This window comes from Salminus brasiliensis, chromosome 7 (assembly GCF_030463535.1).
Source record: "Salminus brasiliensis chromosome 7, fSalBra1.hap2, whole genome shotgun sequence".
NCBI classification, from domain to species: Eukaryota; Metazoa; Chordata; class Actinopteri; order Characiformes; family Bryconidae; genus Salminus; species Salminus brasiliensis.
This window is the reverse complement of record NC_132884.1, coordinates 40167014-40194428: the sequence shown is the minus strand read 5'-3', so window position 1 is coordinate 40194428 and position 27415 is coordinate 40167014. Positions and strand designations below refer to the sequence as shown.

The 27415-nt window shown below is 41.3% G+C and overlaps 1 protein-coding gene across 1 annotated transcript; it reads right to left on the bottom strand.

The window, feature by feature from the left end:
- Positions 1–705: 705 nt before the first annotated feature.
- Positions 706–26355, bottom strand: LOC140559656 (uncharacterized). The gene is made up of 11 exons (XM_072683211.1): positions 26267–26355; positions 24810–24999; positions 24088–24179; positions 21241–21473; positions 17884–18120; positions 17601–17672; positions 17060–17276; positions 15561–15769; positions 12805–12877; positions 5109–5226; positions 706–1130 (listed from the first exon to the last, which is right to left on the bottom strand). Exons 1-11 carry the CDS (start codon positions 26280–26282, stop codon positions 935–937), a joined length of 1653 nt encoding a protein of 550 aa, XP_072539312.1. The 5' UTR covers positions 26283–26355; the 3' UTR covers positions 706–934.
- Positions 26356–27415: the final 1060 nt, after the last annotated feature.

Below are 27415 nucleotides of genomic sequence, written 5' to 3'. Positions count from 1 at the left end.
AGGTTCCCCAGTGCAGTATCATCAGTGAGGGGCAGATTATCAATGAGTCATTTAGTTTATTTAAAAAGCTGGATCTCTCATGTAAACGTGTTTCTATTCGTTCAGTTGTCAATTGATTGCCGCTCTATCTTGTCTGTGAAATTGGAACTATATCCATCTGAATCAGCATTACATATAGCATAGGAATACTATGTCCAAATGTTTGCGGACACCCCTTCTAATGAATGCATTCAGCACCTTTAAGTTGCACCCATTGCTTAACACATGTGCACACAGCTTATCTAGTCCCTGTAGAGAAGTACCTGCAATAGAATAGGCCCATGTGGAGCAGATAAACATGAACCTATTGGCACCATGCTGCCTAATAATGCCAGGTGGTGGCCTAGAGGAGGGGTATAAAGCCCCCCAGCTGCATTGAGCTGTGGAGCAGTGTTCTATGGACTGATGGACGGTGGAGTTCCATCCAGTACTTTTGAGTGGGATGAATTGAGGAATGTGGGATGAGGTGGGGTGGTGATCATCCAACGTCCTGACCTCACTAACACTCTTGTCGCTGAATGCAATCAAATCCTCACAGCAATGTTCCTCCAACATCCAGTAGAAAGCCTTTTTTCCTTTTTAATACTCTTATTTCAGAAAAAAACAATGAATGAGCAGGTGTCCCATTACTTTTGTCCATGGGTGAAACCAATGGAGAACTACAGTGTGGAATTATAGACGTACACAGTGGGATATATGGGACGTGAAGAAGCAAGACGCTGGTTTTAATGAAGAAGCCGGTCAGTGTATGTATTAAGAGTGTAGTCCAGCACTGCCCAGCACTGAATGTCATCAAGCTATAAATACAAAGGAAACCTCTCTGAGTTGCTCTGTGGAGAAAGACAAAGCCCTGTTTTTCCTTTCCTGATCTCAGGCAGCGCAAGCCAAAGTTTCTCTACCAAAGACTTTGCCCACCCTCTATGACTAAGTTATGCCCTGTCATGTAGTCGGAGGCTTCAGATGCCAAGTAGACCACCGCCGCTTGCAGGTCTGTCACTTGAGCCAGCCGTCCGGCTGGGATGTCTGACAGCCAGCGCTGAAGCAGGGGCTCCAGACTCTCTGAATGGATGAGAGGGGTGTCAACTATCCCCCTGAAAGAGAGAGAGCAAGAGAGAGAGAGGCAGAGAGAGAGAGAGAGAGAAGAGAGAGAAGAAAAACAACCACACGCATCAGACATCACAGGCAAGGAGTGACAGCGCTGTCTCTGAGTCACTGGCCTCAGTCACCGAGACACAAAACAAGACCAATTACCCTTCAGACGATGCAGTGCTGTGAGGAACAGGGCAGCGGTCATGTTTTAAGTGGGACGTTTTGTCATTTAACGACCAGATACTGTGGTTAAGGCTGCACACGGGAGGCACCGTCGGCCCCCGAGTGCGATTCCACTTCAGGTGTCCTAGTTTTGATTGTAGTCGTCTTTAGTTCCCTAGTTCCCCAAGGGGCTCCGGGTCCTGCACCATTTACAGAATTGAATCAAGCCGAATGGTGGCGTTCAGCAGCAGTGCTGGACAAAAAGGATCTAAGTGATGATAGTAAATGTCGTTTAGGCACGGTGGTCTCTGCGGTTGCTCGGTTTGCTGGAAGAAAATTTCTGTTTGATGGCAATCAAGGTACAAGCCACAAGTGCTCTAATGCCATCTCCTTGCCTGCCACTCTGGGGCCCGCAGGGATTTCCAGTGGGGAATTGCCATTGACAGGCCAGTGTAGTGCAATAATAGGTTCAGTATGTGAACAGGGACTTTCCTACCCAAGTGGTGTGAGAAGTTTTACTGTCAAGTCATAGAGACCAAGGCTGGATTCACCAACCTTTCTTAAGAAGAAATTCCTCAGTAATTCTACTTAAGCAGTTCTCACAAAGATTCTGACATCCACCAGTGTTTTCTCATTTGGGATGTTTTCAGGGGGACAGTGGGATCCATTATTATAAGAGCAGATCTCTTTAAAAACACCTCATGAATCTGACCTAGACTTTCTGTTAGGACTTTCCTCAAGAACACATTTAAGACCATTCTTAGGATGATATTGGTGAATGAGGCCCAGTCAACCTTAATTCAAAACAAACAAAAAACTTTAAATATTCTTTTAAGAAAATCTTTAAAATGAAGAAAAGAGAATTTCCACTTTTAATTAAATTAAATTAGATAATAAATTAACAATCAAATTAGACAAGTAGTGGTTTAATTATTTAAACTCAATCATTTTAGCAAACCCAGTGGACCAAACTTGTCAGACCTAAGCTTTTACAGGCTAAAACCAGGGCGAGGGTGTCCTAAGGTTATATATAAGAATATATATATATATATGTATATAATTTATTTCAAATTGTATAATTTTCTACCCAATTTGTAAGGCCAATTAACCAATCCCCGTTCTTGCAAACCCCAAACACTACGAGGGTCAAGACTAGTACATGTGGTTGGTGTGGTGCAACAGATAACACCACTACCTGAACTCCCACACCATGTGGGAGGCTGGGGTTCGATTCCCAGTCTGGGTGACTATGCTGCGCTACACCAATAGGAGTCCTTGGGCAAGATTCCTAACACTACACTGACCCACCTGTGTAATATGAGTAACCTTGTAAGTCGCTCTGGATAAGAGCGTCAGCTAAATACCGTAAATGTAATGTAAATGTAGTACATGTCTCCTCCGTCACATGTGAAGCCAGCCACCGCCTCTCTTTTCCAACTGTCACTGTAGGGGCAGTTAGAGCTCCGAGCTATTGATGACAGGGTTGTGGGTTCGATACTCGGGCTCGGCAAGCTGCCACTGTTGGGCCCTAGAGCAAGGCCCTCCATGGGGAGGAAGGACCAGCAGCCCACCCCTAAGAGAGCAAGGCCAGTTGTGCTCTTTCTGACTCTGGCTGCTGATGACAAGCAGCATGACCCGGGGTTCAAACCAGGGATCATTGGATCATAGTGGCAGTACCTTAGTCGACTGAACCACCAAAATTTTAATATTTAAATAATTAATTAATTAATTAATTAATTAATATTTAAATAATTAATAATATTTAGAATTCTTTTTCTTAAGGTTCATTCTTGAGAAGATTTTTGCAGAATAGCTATACAGTTATGGTGAACACATACATGCAGGTGTTACGAGGCAAAATAGTCCCCTAAGAAAGACATTTTTCAGGCTTCCCACTATTGTACCATCCTTAACAATACATAGAAAACTCAGAAGAGACCTGAGGTTCACTGGTGGTTTTGGGTAATACATAAAAGGGCTATTTCTGCACTGTAAATATCATACGTTTTGGTTCTACTCACCAACATTGTAAGGCAATTTGAGTCAGTAAGACTCTGGATAATGTACCATTTCTCAACTTCACTCCTTAAAATCAAGGTGCTTCATATGGTTTCTTGGCGATGCCATAGAAGAGCCACGTTTGCTGCCATAAAGAAGCATATTTTTAATAGAGATTGAGTGTGAGGAACCTTTAGATTGTTAAGGAACCTTTTTCATCAAGTGAAAAGTTTTTGGATCCTGGATCCGGATGAAAGACGGCCATAAAAGAACCACATTTGGTTGCATAGTGGAGATGATAATTTCTAAAGGGTCTGAAGGGTCTGAACCTTCATTCAAAGGAAAGTTTTTTTTGTTCGATCGATAGTGGTTCTTTTATGGCATTGCTCAAATAACCCTGTGAAGCATCTTCTGAGTGTGAATTACATTAAAACACTTCAAACTAGGTCTTAAAGAAATGACTTTAATTTTAAGCAGTTTCCGGGATGTTCTACTCTGATATCCGGTATGAACTAAACTGTTAAATTCATGTTTCTTTTTCACATAAATAAAAGCAATTCACTCTAAACTGGGACAAATGGATTTCTACATGATGCCTCTAATGGAAACGATGTTTGTATGATCAACACGGCGGCATATAGAGGCCATCAGTCATCGCTTCCATTTAGAACCAGCCGGAAAATCCGCTCCTTCTTCCCTTGATACCGAACCATAGAGGTAAATGACTGCTTCCGAAGCGGTGTGTGACACTTTGGTTAACACATTTCAACCTCAATTATATTTCTCTTCGGCAGCGCTTTATCTGGGAACCCTTCCTGGCAATCAGAGGGCTTGCTGTTTTCCCTCAGCCAATTTTCTAGATAATGCAGCTTATCACCGTGGCAGCTAAAGTTGCCAATGAAATCAGGCGGCAGTCAACCTCACTCGTGCTAATTGTGTCCCCCCCTCCCAGTCCCTTTTATGCATATTTACCCACTGTCACTTCACAGGAATCAGAGGCCTATTGAGAGACAACCCCCCCCCCCCCTTCCTTTACCACCCCGTGCATGATGGTGGGGGATGGGGGTGGCGGGGGGGATTGCTTCCTTGCAAATTAAAATTAGCAAACAAGCTTGCGATAAATAAAAACCAGGAGATAGTCTGCATGCTTGTGTGTGAGTGTGTGTGTAGCGGATTTGCTGTGGGAGTCACGGGGGCTCAGGGATGCTCTGCTTCAAGCGGCAGGCGCACATTTCCTCTCAGCCTTTTCTTCTCTTTCCTCAGAAGAGCAGCGCTGACAAATAGATACAAACAACACCGCCATTGTTGTGCTGACATTTGTGCTGAGGAGGCTAATTTGAATCCCTAATTGAATATGACAATTAAAGAAACTGTTTGGTTGATTCATCCCTCTAGACGTCATCCAATTAGGCAGGCCTGCGCCGTTTCACGCGTAAATTAGTCTTCCATTCTCAGTCGTACGTCTCTGCGGAAAATAATACATTTATTTTCTTTGGCCTTGTCACAACAAATTAAGTTTTGGCGCCGATTCCGAATCTGCTTGATTTTTTTAGCTTCATTTTAACAATACATAAATACAAAGAGGGCCTTTTTCTTGTTATGTGTGAGAGACAATGGCACAGATCCATGAATTCCTATGCATTTACATATAGTGGAGGACACCGCCAGGAAATATGAGGCTGCTTGAATGTAGGGAAAGTTGAACTAATTATACGGGGGGAGACGTTGACGACATACTCTGGTGGTCCCCGGCGCTTCAGATGATAGCATATTCAGTGTGACATGCATCTTGATTATATGTGGTTCTTTCCGTCACTTACGGCGAGATGCAGTTGACTCGAACCCCGCGGTCAATCCACTCCGTGCCCAACGTCTGGGTGAGCTTCACCACTCCGGCTTTGGAGGTGTTGTAGGCCAGCTGCTTTTGGGGGTGAGGTACTGTTGGGAAGAAAGAAGGTACTGTATGTTGAGATGTGTGATATTACACTACATGTCCAAATGTTTGTGGACACCCCTTCTAATGAAGGCATTCAGATAGTTTAAGTTGCACCAACTGCTGATGCAGACACACACACACACACACAGCCAGTCTAGTCCCTGTAGAGAAGAAGTACTGCCAATAGAATAGGACTCTCTGGGGCAGATAAACATGAACCTATAGGCACCATGCTGCCTAATGCCAGGGGTACACATGCGGTGGGGCGGTGATCACCATTCAACATCCTGACCTTACAAATGGTTTTGTTTGCTGAATGCAATCAAATCCTTACAGAAATGCTCCTCCACAATCTAGTAGAAAGCCTCTTTCTTCATTGGACAGTAGAGACAATTACTCCAACAAAAGCAGGAGACACGTTTTTGAATAGCCTTGACTTGAATGAGCAAGTGTCCCAATACTTTTGTCCAGATAATGTTTGCATGAGGAATCTTTTAAAGGCTCAAATATGTGTTTTTTTTTTAGATGTAAATGTCCAATATTTATTTCCATACAATACTTTTGATTTGGGGAATTGGGTGGTGATGAGATGGAGTGGTGATCATCATCATCCAACATCCTGACCTTACTAATGCTTTTTCTTGCTGAATGCAATCAGATCCTCACAGCAATGCTCCTCCTCCAAAATCTAGTGGAAAGTCTTCTTCTCTGGACAGTAGAGACAGTTACTCCAACAAAAGCAGGATCAGCTCTTTTTAACACCCTTGATTTGAGAACAAAGAATGAATGAGCAGGCGTCCCAATACTTTTGTCCATGCCTAAAAAGTATCTTTTTTTTATTTCCGCTCATGTAAAACCGCACGGTTTCTCCGCTGAACTACTGTCTTTATGAAAGCTATTATTTTCTTAATCGTGAAACACATTAAAATCGATTCAGGGCTTGAACATATGATCCATTTTGGGCCCAATTACTTCATTCCCCCTCATAACTCAGCGCGTGGGCCTGAACTCCGGTGCTACTCGAAAACACTTTCATTAGCTTTCGGGACCCCGCGGATGAGGCGATGTAAAATTAATTACTCTGGACGTTTCGTTGTGCACCGTCTTCAGGAACAAAGGCAACATGCCATTTGTTTGCCTTGACCGTCGCAGATGCTCAACGCCGCATGCAACGGCGAGAAGAGGGGGCTCGCTCTCCGCCGCCCGATTAATCATCATGAGGGAGGCTCCAAGTTACATACAACTTTAGTAGTTAACCCCGTCACCCGGTGATCTCACTGCCAAATTGCTGGGGTTGGGAGCGGGATGATAAATATGGCACAGCTGTGCGCAGGCAGCGGCTAGGCCATGTGGAGACGGACTCAAGCTCTCTGGACCTCGTTTGTTTTATGCTGCCTTCACGTGCTGTCCGAACGATCGCAAATACAAGTTCCAGGCCTAAAAGTTTCACACGAGTCCCTCATGTGCCGTAATTACAAGTGGAAACTTTGTAAACTGAATGTCCCATTTGTACTGAGACCTTTAGCCCTTCATTATAACTGAGGAAAGGAGGACGGGTTAAGTGCTAAATGGGCGGTAATTCTTTATTTCACGTACTAGAAGTCACTGATTAGGCCTTGGCTGATTAGGCCACTGATTAGGACTTGAGTGACCATACGTTCTCTTATTCTGGGACCTACAAAAATGCGTCCAGCTGGGATTTCTAAACTGTGTAAACTGTCTGGTCAATTCTGCATTGATTTCTGCATCTTTAAACAGTCTATTTAAGTCCCGCCCTCTCACTGCCACATCTGGACTGAATCCCGAAACCCTAAAAGTCACTGCTTTTTCCTACCGATCCTCCTCTGATCCTCCTCCTATCCTCAGTGACCTGGACACTGATATTGCCACCTGTCCAAATACCAGAGGAGCCTAAGAAGGAGCTTACAGTACCCACCGAAGAGGCTTCCAGCGGAGGATACATGAAAACATGCAACCCAGCAAGTTGTTTAAAGATAGTCCAGAGACTACCTGCCATCAGAACATCTGCAAGAAGTACAGTCCGATTCCCCGGTTCACTGTGTCTCTGCAATGAGCAGGTGTTTAAACATTCACAATTAACACAGTTCAGACATACGCGACTGTTGTATATGTGCTGGCTCTGTGCGGTAACTCTGATTGGCTCGGGAGTATTAGGGGTGTGCTGAGCGAGAACGTTGTGATAGGCTCAGTTCATCAGTAGTCAACAGGGAAAAGGGGGTTGAAAGGGATCAGCTGTCCCATTTCCTCAGTTACTGCTCACTCTCTCTCCCCATTCCTCCTGCTTCCTTCTTCCTTGGGTAGGAAAGGTGGGGGACGACAGGAGCAGTAGCAGTATTAAATGTTTCTGGTCGCACCCCTGGTCTTTATCTATCTGCATCTACAGCAAAACTGCTTTCCAGAGAACGAGAGGAGACTGTTGAGACAAGAGCAGCACATGGAGAAAACGCCTAAACACCACTGTAAACAAACAAATCAGTTCTAGATAAATAAAAAAAATGAATAAATCTCAATCTCTTTATGGTTTTGTCTAAGTGGAACCAAGTGGACCAAATATTCTGAAAGGTCCAAAAGTAATTAAATAGTCAAATCAAAAGAAGTGATCAATTATCAAATCAATCTCACACACCGGGAGGACTGAAGTGTCCAAATAATTGATTTTTATTGGAATTTACTTAATTATATATTTTTTTAAAAATTTAAAATGTTTGTTAATTTTTTTTTATTTACCACCCTGTTACACAACATTTTTGTTTAAATTTTCATTCTAAAAATGGTGGTAAATTTATTATTTATTATATTTTTATTAGTAAAATTTATTTATTTGACTTTTGAGACTCAGATAGGTTGTACTGAAAGGAGGTTATTTGGTCATATAGGTTAATAAAGTTGTTTATTAATATTTGATAAATTTGCAAATGTCTTAATATCATTATAATGATCATTAACATTAACAAGCTGCATGAATCTTGAGGTATTGCGGTATTGGCACTGTGTGAAGGTCCTCCCACCCTCACACACAGTGCCACGGCCCTACAACTGGAACTGGCAATTCTGGACCTCCAGGACCAGAACTGCCCATCTCTGCCTTAGACCTTTGCCTTCATCTGTAATTTCTATTTTGGAAGACATCAAATGAACTCACTAACTGGCTTCCCATGTTCCTGACGACAAATGACTTGACTTTGCCACAGAGGTGGGCAATTCCGGGCCTGGAGGGCCCGATTCCTGCACAGTTTAGTTTTTTTGCTTTTCCTGCTTGAGCACACTTGATCCAGCTCTCCTGTTAACTGCCCGGTTTAGTTTAGTAGGGCTGTCAGAGCAGAGCAATCAGCAAACTGTGCTGGACTCCTCAGGGCCCCCCGCTACCCGGCCCTGCTTTACAGCAGGACAGAAGGACCATCCGTTCGGCCTATGAAGGCAGCATTAAATGAGGGGCCCGAACAGGGTGCCACCCATCTGCCAGTGGATGCTCTCCTGTGTGTTAACATTAGCTATCCTTAAAAACAGTCGAACAGGCCAAATCCCTCTCCCTCTTATCTGCGCTCAGAAAAGCCAACACGTACTAATCCTTGCCGTGCGGCCTTTAATGCCCAGTGTAAATCCGCCTTGAGGATGCTCTTGAAGAGCAGTAGGCCTAGATCCTTCCAAGGAGGCGAAGAGGGCGCGAGACGAGACACATCGAGACACAGCTTAAGCCCCTTTTTTTTAAACAGCCATCCAGCAATTTAGCCCTGCCTTTTCATCGCAGGAAAACAAGCTCGCTATCAGGCTTCCATCCGCCATCTGCAAATTTCAGCAGGTTCTGGAGGTCAGGATGATTTCTCCGTTGCCTTTTCTTTGTTCGCTTCTGACTGACGGCCATGGAGAACCTTTTTGTTGCAAGTGTGTAACATCTGGCCTTACAGCGGCACACCCTCCTACCACTGCTGCCTGTCCATGATGTCCATAATGACCATGTTCAAACCTAAATGGACTCTATTAATAATATCACTATTAAATCACTATTAAATATCTGCTGTATCTGGTTTGATCATTTTGATCAATATTGTATCAATATTATAAATGTTTAAATAGTTCTGATCAGAGGAGGACGGGTCGGGTCCCCCTTGTGAGTCTTGGTTCCTCCCAAGGTTTCTTCCTCCAGCTCTGAGGGAGGTTCTCCTTGCCACTGTCGCCGTTGGGGCTCACTGGGGGTCTTTGATCCTTCATGTCTTCTAATGTTATTTCTTCTTTTTATTTCTTCTTTTTGTCTCTGTCTTTTATTAATTACTAATTACTAATTATGTAAAGCTGCTTTGTGACGACAACAGTTGTAAAAAGCTATACAAATAAATCTGACTTGACTTGACTTATCGTCCCTTCCCGTCCCTTCTCCTCGAAGGTTAGGACAGATGATATTTGGTCCATAACCTCACCCAGACAGTGCTGCAATGGTATAGCCTATTTGAATTTCTACCGAAAGAGAGCTTCATCTCGCTGTGCAACCAGGTCACATACTTTCATCCTCCAGAGACCGGCAGCAGGAGGGGGAAAACAAAGAGGGGGGAGAAACAAAAGTGTTCAGTTCACCAGATGGACAGAGCCGCTGTCACTGTGCATTTTAATTGGACTTTCATAGCTGTATTTTCTTCCCTAACTTGGCTACAACAGGCCCCATCTGATTACACATTATGACAATATTATAACAGATGTCCAGGCCAATAAAGCAAATTCCTGAAGGACTGCATGTAATGTGAGTAATTGATCACTTTTGTCCTCTCTCTCTCTCTCTCCCTGCGTTGCTCTCCATGTAGCAGCATGCTCCTGTTCTACAGATTGCCCCACAGTTGGGACTAGTGTCCATATGGTACACAAGTTTATTGGCTACTTGACTACACTGTTGATGGAGTGCCGCTGTTGCACCGCATGGGACCTGTTGGAGGAATTGTTACACGGTGTCACAAACTACCCTGCTTTTTTCCCTCCCTTTTTTTTTTTCTTTACAATGCTGCACAAAAAGAATCCATCTTTCCGCCATTAAAGGCCGAGCCTCTGGCACCGGACCAGCGAGATTCGCCAGGAAGTCCCTTTACGCTAGCTAAACCACAGGTTGCAGTTTACAGCCCTGTAACACTCTAACAGCGTCTACATATTTATTATGATGCAAAAATGGTCCTACGAGGGGCAATAAGAAGGATGGGCTCTGTAGCTGTACAAATAATAAAAGGGTCAATGAATTTAGGGTAGTGGTCGTATACGGCCCTGTAAAAGAAAATTAGACAGCTTGATGGGTAAAAATAAAGCAGAATAAACGGTGGTATAAATTTTAGGGGTTTGAGGTTCGCTTGCTGTCCACTTGAGTGCATTTCCACTGCGTATGTCTTCAGCTGGATAAGCACTGCCCATCAAAAGTTTTGCTTTTAGCACAATTGAGCTGGTTTTCCTTGTCAGTTTGCATTTTTTGTGACCATATTAGTGAGATTATTCAGGCTAAAGCAGCTCTTCAGACCAAAAGAACATAAGGTTAAATGCTTCAAAAGTATTTGGACACCTGTTCATTCACTGTTTCTTCCAAAATCAAGAGTATTAACAAGAGCTGATCCTGCTTTTATTGAAGTAACTGTCTCTACTGTCCAGGCAAGAAAGATTTCTACTAGATTTTGAAGGAGCATTGCTATGAGGATTTGATTGCATTCAGCGACAAGAGCATTAGTAAGGTCACCAACCCCACCTCATTGTCAACTCCTCAACTCATCCCAAAAGTACTGGATGGAGCTCCACCACCCATCATTCCAGAGAACACAGTTCTTCTTCCACTGCTCCACAGCTCAATGCTGGGGGGCTTTATACCCCTCTACTAGCCCACGCCTGGCATTAGGAGGCAGCATGGTGCTAATAGGGTCATCAGTGTTTATCTGCTCCAGAGAGTCCTATTCTATTGGCAGTACTTTTCTACAGGGACTAGACGAGCTCTGTGGGTGTGCATTTTCACATCTGTGTCAGCAATGGGTGCACCTTAAAGAAGCTAAATGCATTCATTAGAAGGGGTGTCCATAAACATTTGGACATTTAATGTACCAAATTACTACATATGCACACTTCTGTATGGTTTAATATATATATATATGTATATATTATAGGAAACAATATTAATATGCTGTAAAATTCTATTTGTACTTTATTGGACTTTCAACATATCAACAATTCCAAATATCAAGGATGGGGCTGTAGGACAGGTCGTTATTTTTGCAGGTGTATTAATAGGGAAGTTATTTTTGCTGGTGTTGCTGCACAGTAGAACAGTGCACCAGCACTCCACAAGGTGCTAAATCCTACTGAAGGTCTTTTACAGTGAAATTTGCCCTCTTAGCAGTTAGACATCCTTCCTTGGACAGTTTTCCTGGTCTTCCAGACCTCCCATTCCCCATTCCTGTGAACTGCCATTTCTTAATTACATTACAGTCGGCTAAAAAACTCCTGAAAACACTCTGCTATCTTATCATAGTCTTCTCCTTCTTTGTGGGCATCAGCTATGTTAATGCTCACAGAGCTTGGCAGCTGCTTAGAGGAGCTCATGGCTGCTGATTGTTGGGACGAGGTTTGAGGAGTCAGAGTATTTATACAGCAAGTCAAAGCCCTAATTTAGCCAATTCAGGGCTGAGACCTTGGTAAAAGTATCTGATAGCTCAAATCTCTTGTAGTCCTTAAACATTTGCATGGTTCTCCTTTCCTTTTGAATCCCATTTAATCTTTAAAGTTATGCCTTTTAGAGATCAGTTTATTTTCTACTCAATTAGCTATTCACAGTCTCTATCTACATGTCTAGTCACTGTATACAATAGAATAGGACTCTCTGCCACAGGTAAACATGAACCTATTGGAACCATGCTGCCTAATAATGCCAGGTGTGGGCTAGAGGGGTATAAAGCCCCCCAGCATTCTTCAGTGGAAGAACTGTGTTCTCTGGAATGATAGTTGGTGTTCTCCATCCAATACTTTTGAGATGAGTTGGGATGAGTTGGGAATGATGAGGTGGTGTGGTGATCATCATCCAACATCCTGACTTCACAAACGCTGCTGTCACTTAATGAAATCAAATCCTCACAGCAATGCTCCAAACTCTCCAAAATCTAGTAGAAAGCCTTCTTTCATGGACAGTAGAGACAATTACTCCAACAGATGCAGGAGAAACTCTGTTTAATACCCTTGATTTGGGAAGAAACAATGAGCAGTGAGCAGGTGTCCCAATACTTTTGTCAAAATAGTGTTAAAGGGTAGAGGAGCAGTTAAGAGGGCTACAAACAGACCAGAAGGTGAACCCACCCATTGGGCTTAACAAGACTGATAGCTGAGACACCAAATCAGTTGCCAAATAGATCTAACACACACTCATACCCACACACACACTCACACACACATCCTCTGTGAGGCCTCTTCCTCCACTTTTCTTTCTCTCCCAGTGTTACTTAGCAAAACTCTGTGCCCCCCCCCCTCCAATCCCACCCTTAGACATTCGAAAACAGTATTAAATTCAGAGCGAGTAATATCTGAAGGAACAGCAGCAGAATTTCATCACTCACCTATTAAACTGGCCATGGAGGCGGTGTTGATTATCTTGCCGTAGCCTTGCTTCAGCATGACACGCCCGGCTGCCTGAGGCAGTAATTTAAGGGAGAAAAGAGACAAATGCGCTTTCAGAGGCACGCCACAGTATCGACACCTTTACTAATCAGAGCGCAGCAAACGCTGGCTGGGAAAAGGAAGAACACACCCTCAACAAGAGCGAGAAAGAGGCAGAAAGTGTCAGAAACGTCAGCGTTCATTTAAAAGCCAGTAAGACATCTCCATTGGCTTTGGGTTTTGTGTAAAGCACCTTGCTGTGGATTATCTAATGGCATGGCAAATGATTTTCACACTCCTCTATTCCCTGCTCCAAAACACCTGATCCATTTCCTACACGTCCAAAAGTTCCTGCTGATGTATGGGAGTGATTAGAATTTGTCTTAGTTCTACCAACTAAACTCCTCACTCAACCCCCCTTCTCTGAGATTAGGGCTGAGTGATATGGACAAAACACCATAATGCGTTTCTATTGCTGTGCGTCAGGATGGCAAGAATCCCTGCAAATAGGAGAGGAACAATACACAGCATCGCCTGCTATCCTTCAGTGTACAACACTTAGCTCTGGCCATGCGGTCTGATTGGTTGTGAAGCGATATAGCTAGGCTACTGTATCGTGGACCACAGGTCTGTCTACACAGAACGGTTCGTACTGTGACGAGGCAGCAGGAACCCTAATATGACACCAAGGTCAGGTGCTATTAGAGTCAACCCCATTAATGTGATTAATAATATCACTACTTAATAAAATGAACCCACTACTAAACATAACACCACATAGCTTTCATGTTATTGAAAATAACTCCTCTAAACTTGGATTCTTTTTTGTCCAGCAGATAAGACAAATGTGATGATTTGTGATGGACTGTGATTAACTGAAGACAATGTCATTTATTGTGATTAACTGGAAAATTGTGTGATTAATTGTGATGAACTAGGAAATAGCAGTGTTAGTTAGGATTAACTGTGGAAAATAATGAGATTAATTGTGATTAACTGTGGAAATGTGATGAATTGTGATAAATAAAACAGCAGTGTTAATTGTGATTAACTGTGGAAATGTGATGAATTGTGATAAACAAAACAGCAGTGTTAATTGTGATTAACTGTGGAAATGTGATGAATTGTGATAAACAAAACAGCAGTGTTAATTGTGATTAACTGTGGAAATGGGATTAATTGTGATAATTAGACAATAGCCGTGTTAATTGTGATTAACTGTAGAAAATAATGAGGTTAATTGTGATTAACTGTAAAAATGTGCTTAATTGTCATTAACTGAAGAAAATAATGAGATTAATTGTCATTAACAGTAGAAATGTGATGAATTGTGATAACTAGAAAATAGCCATGTTAATTGTGATTAACTGTGGAAATGTGATTAATTGTGATTAACTGTAGAAAATAATGAGATTAATTGTGATTAACAGTAGAAATGTGATGAATTGTGATAACTAGAAAATAGCCATGTTAATTGTGATTAACTGTGGAAATGTGATTAATTGTGATTAACTGTAGAAAATAATGAGATTAATTGTGATTAACTTTAGAAATGTGATTAATTGTGATAACTAGAAAATAGCAGTGTTAATTGTGATTAGCTGTGGAAATGTGATTAATTGTGATTAACTGTAGAAAATATGGTGATTAATTGTGATTAAATGAAGAAAATGTCATTATTGGGATAAGTAGAACATTGTGTGATTAATTGTAGAACCGTGTGATTAATTGTGATTAACTGTAGAATTTAGATTTATTGTGATTACTGGTAGATAATAATGAGATTACTTTTTGATTGACTGTAGAAAACAATGTGATTAATTGTGATTAGCTGTAAAAATGTGATGAATTGTGCCTAACTGTGCAAAATAGTTATTCGTTGTGATTAACTGTAGAAAATGTGATTGCAGCTAGCTATAACAATGTGATTAATTGTGATTCTATTAAACAATGTGATTAATTGTGATTATATTAAACAATGTGATTAATTATGATTCTATTAAACAATGTGATTAATTGTGATTATATAAAACAATGTGATTAATTGTGACTATATAAAACAATGTGATTAATTGTGATTATATAAACAATGTGATTAGTTATGATTCTATTAAACAATGTGATTAATTGTGATTACATAAAACAATGTGATTAATTGTGATTATATAAAACAATGTGATTAATTGTGATTATATAAAACAATGTGATTAATCATGATTATATAAAACAATGTGATTAATTGTGATTAGCTGATTCTTGTGAATAATTCCACCTCTACTTACAACATATTTAAACACTCTGGTGAACTTTGACCTGGCGTTAAAGATTGGACTGCATTATTTTGGGCTAAATTATTTATGGATGATTGATATGAATGTCTTGAATGACTCACAAAACACTGTTAACACTCACCTGCAGTCTGAGGCTGGTCTGAATGCTCACAAAAACAATATCATAACTCTTCAGAGGACGATATCAGGACAAAATATAATGAACAGTGTATTGTGCAACCGTAAGACGTAGAAATGCACCTGTAAGCTCTTGTTGATGTATGGGAGTGATTAGAAATATATGCCCGTGATTTATCGTTTAGAAAACAACTCATTGTGTTACATAATCTCTACAACTGACTGATGTGTTGCTCAGAAGCAGGTTGGGTCGGTCAGACTGAGGTGTAATGAATGGAGCTGCAGTGAAGGTATGTAGAGAGGAATACCTGGCAACACATGAATGTTCCTCTCAGATTAACATTAAAGGTTTGGTCCCATTCATGGAGGCTGGTGTCTTCACTTGCCGAGTTCATGTTGATGCCTGCATTGTTGCAGGCAATGTGAACCGCACCCCACTTAGAGATAATGCTGTCAATCATATTTTCAACGTCCTCCGGCTTGCTGATGTCGGCAGCCAGCGCCATACTAGAAATCCCTGCATTTGAGAAGAGATGAAATAAATGTAATTTGTAATAACTTAATTATGGTTATAATTACCACTATAGTTCTTATTTTATAATGAGGCAGGAGATTTAACATACTGTTGAATAAAATGGGGAACATGTAATTATATAATAACCATATAATATTACACTTATTACACATCATACACTTAGTCTGAGTGGGAAAAATATGTGCATTAGAGTATATTATATAATGTCATTGCAATCGTAAAATAATACAAACATAAATCATGTAAAAAACAAGAAAAATAAATAAATAATGTTTTAATTGTAGAGAAGTGTAATACATTATTATTATATAAATTTATATTTATCATATCGGAAGAAGGTATACTGCTGTATATATGAATATTTATAATATAATAGATATAATATTACTATGCCTCATTTCTAATACTTTTATTATTCTTTTTATAAAGAATCTGGGAATTTATAACATTTTAATAAACCATTTGAAAATGGATTTTGTGCATTTTCTTATTTTAAAAACCTTAAAACGTACCTTTATGTGTGACCCTTTATGTATATGTTGTGTAAATGAAGAAACAAAGTACATCAAGATCCAAGAAACCAGAGCATGATCTTACTCTCTACTCTGGTCGGAGAGCGCCATCTACTGGACAGTCTTGGAAGTGAACCAGAAAATTACCCTTGATGCTACATTTAAAGTGGAATTCCACCAATTTATCCCATTTCTGGCATAATCCAAGGCTTCAGTCTAGAGAAACCTCCAGATGTATCCAGATGTCTGGAAGTGCTAATGCCTCTAAAACGTACATCACATGATGTTTACATGGGAAGGTTAGGAATGCACTGCATGAGGCCTGAGACACTGTTTCTCAGTAGTTCTTAGAGAAGATTTTGGCCTAGAACATATTGTTGTAATCCATGGTGGTTCATGGTGGAGGGATACATACACAGGGTGTTGTGTCACAAAATAGTCCCCAAATAAAGCTTTTGTTTTTCAGATTTGCTGCTATTTTACCATCATCAACATGTTGTATGTCAAGGCCTGAGGCCTGAAGCACTGTTTTATGATAGTTCTTAGAAAATGTTTTCGCTTAAAACTATAATATATGATCCATACATGGTGGAGGGACACGTTCAGGGCGCTGTGCCACAAAATAGGCCCGAAAAAGGCGAATTTTCAGAACTCACAGACTGCTCTAAAGCAGGGTATTGAGTTCTGGTCCTGTTTGGTACCGTTTTGACTCTTGTCCTACTCCAACACCGCTCTCTATAAGCCTGAAAGCAACACAGACCTTTCAGAGAGAGCTCCTGAGTCACACTCTCTGCTTTGGCTTTGTCCATGTCTACAATGGCCACTTTGGCTCCAGCCTCCCCCAGAGCGTGTGCAAAGGCTCGGCCGATTCCCTGGCCAGCTCCCGTCACATAGGCCACCTTTCCATCCAAACGAAGCCTAGCCAGGATCGACTTCCCCTGCACTCCCCGGAATACGTCATCATAGGTCACCATGGTCTGCCGGTCAAAGATTTGTTAGAGGACAACCATGTTATGAGCTATTCTGGCAATATATATATATATATATTTTTGCATTTTTTCTCAAAAGACCTTATTTTGTATAGAGACAGTTACTCCAACAAAAGCAGGATGAGCTCTTTTTAATACTCTTGCTTTCAGAAGAAACAGTGAACAGACAGGTGTCCTAATACTTTTGTCCATTTAGTGTATTTAAAAGCTAGACATTGCCATTGTCAGATTTCCATATGAGTATTCACAACGGTCATTTAACATCGAATTGTTGAAACTGGATGGAGAAACACAGCTGTGGGTAAACCTTACCTGTGCGTTAGCCTGTGGGCAGTAAGGAACCCTTCGGACAATCGTGATGCCATCCCTCAGTGGAACCATCACCTTTATCAAGATTTAAGCAAAGATCAGTCCGAAAGAGGCCCACACTTCACCTTCACAATATCATTTTTATGTTATGTTATTTTCATGCTGGAATTCATCTGATACACAATAAAGGTCCCAGCTGCTAATCTTCAGACGGCCACTTTCCACCTTTCCGTCATTATTCAGCTCTGTGAGACCTGCAAAACCTCGCTGACATGTGAGCACAGACCTGCTCTACTCGTGGGTCGCTGGCAACAAACTGGTTGAACTCTCTCAGACTCAGTCCGTTCTGGTCTATGGAGTCACTGAGGTAAACTTTCCCTTTAAACAGGGCATTGTCCACACACAGCACTCCGTCCATGCGTAGCAGGTTGTTGTCCAGCAGGAATGTGTAGTAGCTGAGGTAGCTGCTTTTGTCTGCGTCAATGAACACCATATCAAACTGCTCACCTGCGCCGGCAAACTCCTGCAAACAACAGAGGAAGGTTGAAAAGTGAATCTAGGGTCTCACTTCGATTGGATGGTACACTTCAGCCCACTAGAGACACCTGGCATTAACAGCGGTTTTGGTGATCAGATCACACTCGGATTTCACTTTCCTGCTGAAAAGCCAGGAATCCGATCACAGTACGCTTTTCAGCAGGAAAGTGAAATCCACAGTGTGTGATTGAATTCCTGGCTTTTCAGCGGGAAAGTGAAATCCACAGTATGTGATCGGATTTCTGGCTTTTCAGCAGGAAAGTGAAATCCACAGTATGTGATCGGATCCCTGGCTTTTCAGCAGGAAAGTGAAATCCACAGTGTGTGATCAGATTCCTGGCTTTTCAGCGGGAAAGTGAAATCCACAGTATGTGATCGGATCCCTGGCTTTTCAGCGGGAAAGTGAAATCCACAGTGTGTGATCGGATTTCTGGCTTTTCAGCAGGAAAGTGAAATCCACAGTGTGTGATCGGATTCCTGGCTTTTCAGCAGGAAAGTGAAATCCACAGTGTGTGATCGGATTTCTGGCTTTTCAGCAGGAAAGTAAAATCCACAGTATGTGATCGGATCCCTGGCTTTTCAGCAGGAAAGTGAAATCCACAGTGTGTGATCGGATTTTTGGCTTTTCAGCAGGAAAGTGAAATCCACAGTGTGTGATCGGATTTTTGGCTTTTCAGCGGGAAAGTGAAATCCACAGTGTGTGATCGGATTTCTGGCTTTTCAGCAGGAAAGTGAAATCCACAGTATGTGATCGGATCCCTGGCTTTTCAGCAGGAAAGTGAAATCCACAGTATGTGATCGGATTCCTGGCTTTTCAGCAGGAAAGTGAAATCCACAGTATGTGATCGGATTCCTGGCTTTTCACCAGGAAAGTGAAATCCACAGTATGTGATCGGATCCCTGGCTTTTCAGCAGGAAAGTGAAATCCACAGTGTGTGATCGGATTTTTGGCTTTTCAGCGGGAAAGTGAAATCCACAGTGTGTGATCGGATTTCTGGCTTTTCAGCAGGAAAGTGAAATCCACAGTATGTGATCGGATTCCTGGCTTTTCAGCAGGAAAGTGAAATCCACAGTATGTGATCGGATTCCTGGCTTTTCAGCAGGAAAGTGAAATCCACAGTGTGTGATCGGATTTTTGGCTTTTCAGCGGGAACGTGAAATCCACAGTGTGTGATCGGATCCCTGGCTTTTCAGCAGGAAAGTGAAATCCACAGTATGTGATCGGATTCCTGGCTTTTCAGCAGGAAAGTGAAATCCACAGTATGTGATCGGATTCCTGGCTTTTCAGCAGGAAAGTGAAATCCACAGTATGTGATCGGATTCCTGGCTTTTCAGCAGGAAAGTGAAATCCATAGTATGTGATCGGATTCCTGGCTTTTCAGCAGAAAAGTGAAATCCACAGTATGTGATCGGATTCCTGGCTTTTCAGCAGAAAAGTGAAATCCACAGTGTGTGATTGAATTCCTGACTTTTCAGCAGGAAAGTGAAATCCACAGTGTGTGATCAGATTCCTGGCTTTTCAGCAGGAAAGTGAAATCCACAGTGTGTGATCGGATTTCTGGCTTTTCAGCAGGAAAGTAAAATCCACAGTGTGTGATCGGATTCCTGGCTTTTCAGCAGGAAAGTGAAATCCACAGTGTGTGATCAGATTCCTGGCTTTTCAGCAGGAAAGTGAAATCCACAGTGTGTGATCGGATTCCTGGCTTTTCAGCAGGAAAGTGAAATCCGCAGTGTGTGATCAGATTCCTGGCTTTTCAGCAGGAAAGTGAAATCCACAGTGTGTGATCAGATCCCTGGCTTTTCAGCAGGAAAGTGAAATCCACAGTGTGTGATCAGATTCCTGGCTTTTCAGCAGAAAAGTGAAATCAGAGCGTGATCAGATCACTTAAACCACACAACTCAGACAGATGGATCTCGCCTACGTTTAATACAAGTATAAACGGACTGTGCTTTCTGTGATCGGATTCCGCCAGGCAAGTGGAAATTCGCTGATAAATAATAACGTCATAAAACGTTAATACGAGTAATAATTACTGTGGATCTTGGCTCTACCTCTTGCTCCCTCTCTCTCCCTCATTCTCTCTCTGGCCAGTAGGTGAGAGCACTATTACAAAGTCTGTTTCCTTAAGGTTTAAAGAGTCTGATAGAGCCGTTACAGGAATGTGAGAACCATCAATTGTTCCACATTGTAGAAGAACCCCCACTGTTCCTCTAAACTGTTCCCATTCTCTCTGAGTAGGACGGTTTTGATGAGAAACAATTGTTTACAGGAAGTAAAAGGGAAATAAGGGACATGTTGGTTTGGCTTTTTACACAGGAAAGTAAAATCCGATCTCATCAGGTCACACTGTGTCATTCTCTCTAGAGAGGTCACCCAGGTGCTTGATCTCTTGTCACTGGTCTCCCATTGCGCTCCATAACGTTCTCTTCACTGGCTTCCTGTAGCTGCTGCCCGCATCAGACTCAGAACCCTGACTCTGGCCTACAAAGCCAAGACTGGACCAGCCAGCCCCTCTGTACTTGATGGCAATGGTCAAAATCCGATCCGCACCAAGAGCCCTTCCAGCTTCAAGTACGGCTCGACTCGACCCGCCATCCCTCTAAATCCACGGAAGACGAGCGTCCAGACTTTTTTCTCTGTCCTGCACCGAAGTGGAGAAACAAACTTCCCCTGGGAGTCCAACGCTCGCTGTATTCAAACCCAGACTGAAGACCCTCCTCTTCTGAGAGTACTCAGGCAGAGTGTAGAGTATATAGAGTATTGTGTCTCTGTACTGACTTCTGTATTTAGTAGAATCTGAGCTTAGAGGGGTCTTTTGGATCCTAGCTGATGGTATTGTCTGAGTGAACAGTGAAGTAGACCTAGACACCATCCAGAGACAAAACCAGGTGTAATGCCAGGTGTGAACAGATTCTGACTTGGTTAAGGGACCAGGGTTTAGTTTTTGTGTTGAGGTTATAGTGAGGATTAGAGGTAGAGAACATTAACGTGAATTTAATAGACATTTAATTCAATTTAAGTTAGAAGTACAGAAAGTGAAGTATCTACAGTGGTGCAAGTGGAGTCTCATGTAACCCCTCCTAAACCCAACCTGTCCTCACTCACCTTTAACGACTCCATAGCTGATCCAACCTTTACTGTTATTTTCTTTCCATGTGGCGACTTGTCGAATACAGGCTGGACAAAGTCTTTCAGATAGGGCTCTATCTCGCAGGCAATGAGCTGTCCATCCTCTGGTAAAGCCTCAGCCATGGAGAGAGCTCCATAGCCTGTGAACATGCCGATCTCTAGGACCTTTCTGGCCTTACTCATGTGAACCAGCATTTTCAAAAACTGCCCTACAACGATACAAAAAGTGTAAAATACCTGTCGCTGGTGTAATGCAGGTCTGGGCGATATATTCACAGTATCAGTATACCATGATTTTGCTTTATTGCAATTGATATTTAGCAATCTTTGATGGATAATGAGCATTATACACACAATACACTGGACATTAAATACTGGGGTCACTAATAAGGTTGTGTTTAGGTACATTCTAGTCTATTTTGCACTTTTTTATGGTGTACAGTAAATCTATAGTTTGTAGAATATAGGATTTACAGTATACAGTACACAGTATGTAATTTACTAAGAGCCCCCTTTGGAGCTCACTGGTGACATCCCACATAAATAAAACGGCAGGGAAACTAGATAACTAAGTCACGGCCACGACTTAGTAAGTCATGGGATCAAGAACTTGTCCTAATAAGTCACGCCTGTGACTTAGCATCTTGTTCCTAAGACCTAACTATGTCGTGGCCATGACTTAATTATTTCATTATCATGCCTTACTAAGTCATGGCCACGACTTACGAAGTTGTGGTGACGACTTAGGATCTTGTTCCCACAACATAGGATCTCATTTCCACAATTTACTTACTAAGTCATGGCCATGACTTAGGATCTCATTCCTACACATAAGTCATGGCCACATCTTAATTATCTCACTCCCATGGCTTACTAAGTCATGTCCACGACTTAGGATCTCGTTCCCGTGACCTTATGAAGTTATGACCATGCTTTTATTTCATTCCTAGGCCTTACTGCCGTTCCCTCGATTTAGGATCTCATTCCCACATCCAACAAACTTGTGACCATGACTTAATTTTCTCGCTTTAATTTTAAAAGAGTTCAGTCACCATACCCTGTTAGATGTTTAAGACATTATACAGTGCATCCGGAAAGTATTCACAGAGCTTCACTTTTTCCACATTTTGTTAGGTTACAGCCTTATTCCAAATTGTATTAAATTAATCTCTTTCCTCAAAATTCTACACAAAATACCCCATTATGACCATGTGAAAAAAGTTTTCTTGAGAGTTCTGAAAATTTATTAAAAATAAAAAACAAAGAAATCACATTTACGTAAGTATTCACAGCCTTCGCCATGAAGCTCAAAATTGAGCTCAGGTGCATCCTGTTTCCACTGATCATCCTTGAGATGTTTCTACAGCTTAAATGGAGTCCCCCTGTGGTAAATCCAGTTGATTGGACATGATTTGGAAAGGCACACACCTGTCTATATAAGGTCCCACAGTTGACTGCATGTCAGAGCGCAAACACCAAGCATGAAGTCAAAGGAATTGTCTGTAGACCTCCGAGACAAAATAGTCTCGAGGCACAAATCTGGGGAAGGATACAGAAAAATTTCTGCTGCTTTGAAGGTCCCAATGAGCACAGTGGCCTCCATCATCCGTAAATGGAAGAAGTTTGGAACCACCAGGACTCTTCCTAGAGCTGGCCGGCCATCTAAATTGAGCGATCGGGGGAGAAGGGCCTTGGTCAGGGAGGTGACCAAGAACCCAATGGTCACTCTGTCAGAGCTCCAGCGTTCCTCCGTGGAGAGAGGAGAACCTTGCAGAAGGACAACCATCTCTGCAGCAATCCACCAATCAGGCCTGTATGGCAGAGTGGCCAAGCGAAAGCCACTCCTTAGTAAAAGGCACAAGGCAGCCCGTCTGGAATTTGCCAAAAGGCACCTGAAGGACTCTCAGACCATGAGAAACAAAATTCTCTGGTCTGATGAGACAAAGATTGAACTCTTTGGTGTGAATGCCAGGCGTCATGTTTGGAGGAAACCAGGCACTGCTCATCACGAGGCCAATACCATCCCTACAGTCAAGCATGGTGGTGGCAGCATCATGCTATGGGGATGTTTTTCAGCAGCAGGAACTGCCAGACTAGTCAGGATAGAGGGAAAGATGAATGCAGCAATGTACAGAGACATCCTGGATGAAAACCTACTCCATAGCGCTCTTGACCTCAGACTGGGGCGACGGTTCATTTTTCAGCAGGACAACGATCCGAAGCACACAGCCAAGATCTCAAAGGAGTGGCTTCAGGACCACTCTGTGAATGTCCTGGAGTGGCCCAGCCAGAGCCCAGACTTGAATCCGATTGAACATCTCTGGAGAGATCTGAAAATGGCTGTGCACAGACGTCTCCCATCCAACCTGATGGAGCTTCAGAGGTACTGCAAAGAAGAATGGGCAAAACTGCCTAAAGAGAGGTGTGCCAAGCTTGTGGCATCATATTCAAAAAGACTTGAGGCTGTAGTTGCTGCCAAGGGTGGTTCTACAAAGTATTAAGCAAAGGCTGTGAATACTTATGTAAATATGATTTCTTTGTTTTTTAATTTTAATAAATTTTCAGAACTCTCAAGAAAACTTTTTTCACATGGTCATAATGGGGTATTTTGTGTAGAATTTTGAGGAAAGAGATTAATTTAATACAATTTGGAATAAGGCTGTAACCTAACAAAATGTGGAAAAAGTGAAGCACTGTGAATACTTTCCGGATGCACTGTATGATTGGAAAATAATCTGACATTGAACTTGATCAATATCGCCCAGCCTAGCATTGCCCATATGTTTTATATGGGTAATATATGTCTCTGAACTGAACTGATACCTTCAACATGTCCAGTAATGCACTCCTTGGGAAGCCTAAACATGGTTTTTCCATCTTCATGCACCTTATTCCAGTCATGAGAAATAGTTTTCCTATTGGTGATAAAAATATATATATAATTAGAGCCTTAAACCGACTTTGTATACATTTTATAAGATCAATAAATTATATTTTTGTGAACAAGAACTTAATACACCGCGAAAAGCCCAAGTTTCTTACTTTCATTTTGGTTCAATATTAAAATACAGTTATGTAATTATGCCTCTAATGTACGCAATGAATTATCTATTTTCAGTGCTGACAACTTCAGGTCCTTTTTTTACTTTATTTGATACCATTTTAATGAAAAGGTCTAAAAAACAAAAATAAAACTTTTCAGGCAATTTTCACTATATTAAAGTATCTTTAATATGTCCATTTATGAACATGTGGTATTAATTAGAGCTTTAGTATGTACTTTTCAAATAGAATTACCATGCGAATTACCATCCAATGACCTATAAATGAGAACTGAATCTCAAATTAGATACTAAATATATTGATATTCATACTGATATTAAATTATACCATGCATTTGTAATTGCCAGCAATAATAATGACTTAATGACCCAAGAATACACTTTAACATCTTACATGCCAGTCCTTCAATACACCCTTGTTATCTATAATCTCATGTGGGGTTTGTTGTTATGTGGGAAACCAGTGCTGAGAAGTGTACTCACTTGTATAACTCAGCTAAGGGGTCACTCTCTGGGCTGCTCATTTGCTCTATGTATGTGTCCAGTCCCCTCGCAATGTCCAAGGCCTTTTGAAGATTTCCACGGAGCTCCTCAGGAATGCTGCCATTGTTATCTGCTATTTCTTTGGCCTTTAGCAGGTATTCAACAATGTACTCCAGAGGAGTGTCAGATACTTTGAGAAGAGTTGTAGAGGAATCAGATGTTAAAATGTCATCACTGGCAGAACTTAACCTTGTATCTCCATTTGTTTATATATATATATATATATATATATATATATATATATATATATATATATATATAGGAGCTGAGTTGACAGATAGATAGATAGATAGACAAATAGGCAGACAAATAGACAGACGGACAGACAGATAGACAGACGGACAGATAGACAAAGATATATAGATAGATAGATAGATAGATAGATAGATAGATAGATTGACAGACAAATAGACAGACGGACAGACAGATAGACAGACGGACAGATAGACATAAAGATATATAGATAGATAGATAGATAGATAGATAGATAGATAGATAGACAAATAGACAGATAGACAGACGGACAGATAGATAGATAGATAGATAGATAGACAGACAGACAGACAGACAGACAGACAGATAGATAGATAGATAGATAGATAGATAGATAGATAGATAGATAGATAGATAGATAGATAGATAGACAAATAGACAGACAGACGGATGGACGGACGGACGGACGGATAGATAGATAGATAGATAGATAGATAGACAGACAAATAGACAGATAGACAGATAGACAGACGGACAGATAGATAGATAGATAGATAGATAGATAGATAGATAGATAGATAGATAGATAGATTGACAGACAAATAGACAGACGGACAGACAGACAGACAGACAGACAAATAGATAGATAGATAGATAGATAGATAGATAACTTTAGGTATTACAGGTATTACAGCAGTAAAGAAGTACAGGGAAAAGCAAAGTAAAGAGCAAAGTAGCTTCTTATATCTGTTTAAATACATGAACAGAAGGAGGATATAAGAATATAATAAAGCAGTTTAGTGTAAATATGAATTGCAGTTATAATCTGATACTTTACATAATCCAAATATGTCCAAAAGCTTATTCAACAGTTGCCTATAAAGACGCTCAGCAGTTTCTGTATTAGACTCTTAATATAGGTTTACTCTGCACAGACTGGTTTAACGTCCCGCTATCCAACAGGACTATAGGGTCAGTGTTTGCTCAGTGTTTGGACACAGGCACTGTCACAGGCACACCATTCACTTTCCACTACAAGCTGAGTGCTAAATAAAGCACTGGAGGAATGTTGAACGCTGCTCTCTCTACAAATGGCTCATGTACATGAAGCCGAAGTCATGTGGGGGGGTGGGTGGTCAATTCATCAGCATTAAATATTAAACTGAAATTAATCCAAGCCCTACCTTTAGCTGCCTGCATGGAGGTTCCCTTGAGCGCTCTTGCCCACTGGACTGGCCAAAGTTTGCTGAGTTTGCTCCGGTGTTACACAAGTTTCTTGCAGCCTGCTGCTGGTCTGTGTTTTGCAAAACGTGACACACACACATGCACACACGCACACACACACACACACACACACTTACACAAGGCAGCTCAAGGCTGTTGGAGTCTCAAAGAAATTCCTTTTGGAGTCTCGTGTGAATGAGGTGTGGCTTGCCTATTCCACTGAGCTGTGTTATGTGTACTATCTGTGTGGGCTTTTACTAAAATGGTGCTGATATAACTGATCGAATATGTGAAGAAATTATGTATGCATGTATTATATATATTTAAGTTTTTTAAAGCAATATTTGTACTATACTAGATCACATATAGGAAGAAAAAGGCTACCCCTGGCCAAATTATGGATTGTAGGAATTAATGAAGTCAAAATAGATAAACACACTGCAGGAAACTATTTAATTGACTATTTAAATATTAATATTACTGTATAAAATACAATATAATTGTAATAATAATAATTATTATAATAATAGTGTGGACACCACATTCAACGCTTAACAAGCTTTTATGGTTTATGTATAACCACCCAACATTGAGCTGTGGAGCAGTAGAAGAACTGTGTTCTCTGGAATGATGGATGGTGCCCCATACAATACTTTTGGATGGGATGAGTTGGGGATAAAGTGAGGTGAGGTAATCCTCACAGCAATGCTGCTCCAAAATCTAGTAGAAAGCCTTCTTTCCTGGACAGTAGAAACAGTTACTCCAACAAAAGCAGGATCAGCCCTTTATTAATACCCTTGATTTCAGATGAAGCAATGAATAAGAAGGTGTCCCAATACTTTTGTCCATAAAAAGTATGTTTTGGGACATTGTTCTGTTGTAAAAGTCATGTTTCTGTTCCAATTTGCTTTTGCACGTTTTATTGAAATCCATTCCTCCACCTGTCTGTGCAAATCTTCTTGTTGCACTGGCTGCAAAACAACCCCATTCCAACACTTAACGGTTGATGTGGTTATTGTGGCCAAAAGATTAGCATATTTGTGTAATCGGTTCACAGCAGTACAGTTTCTTCCAAACCACCTCTGGTTGGTTCAGATGCCACGCTTTCT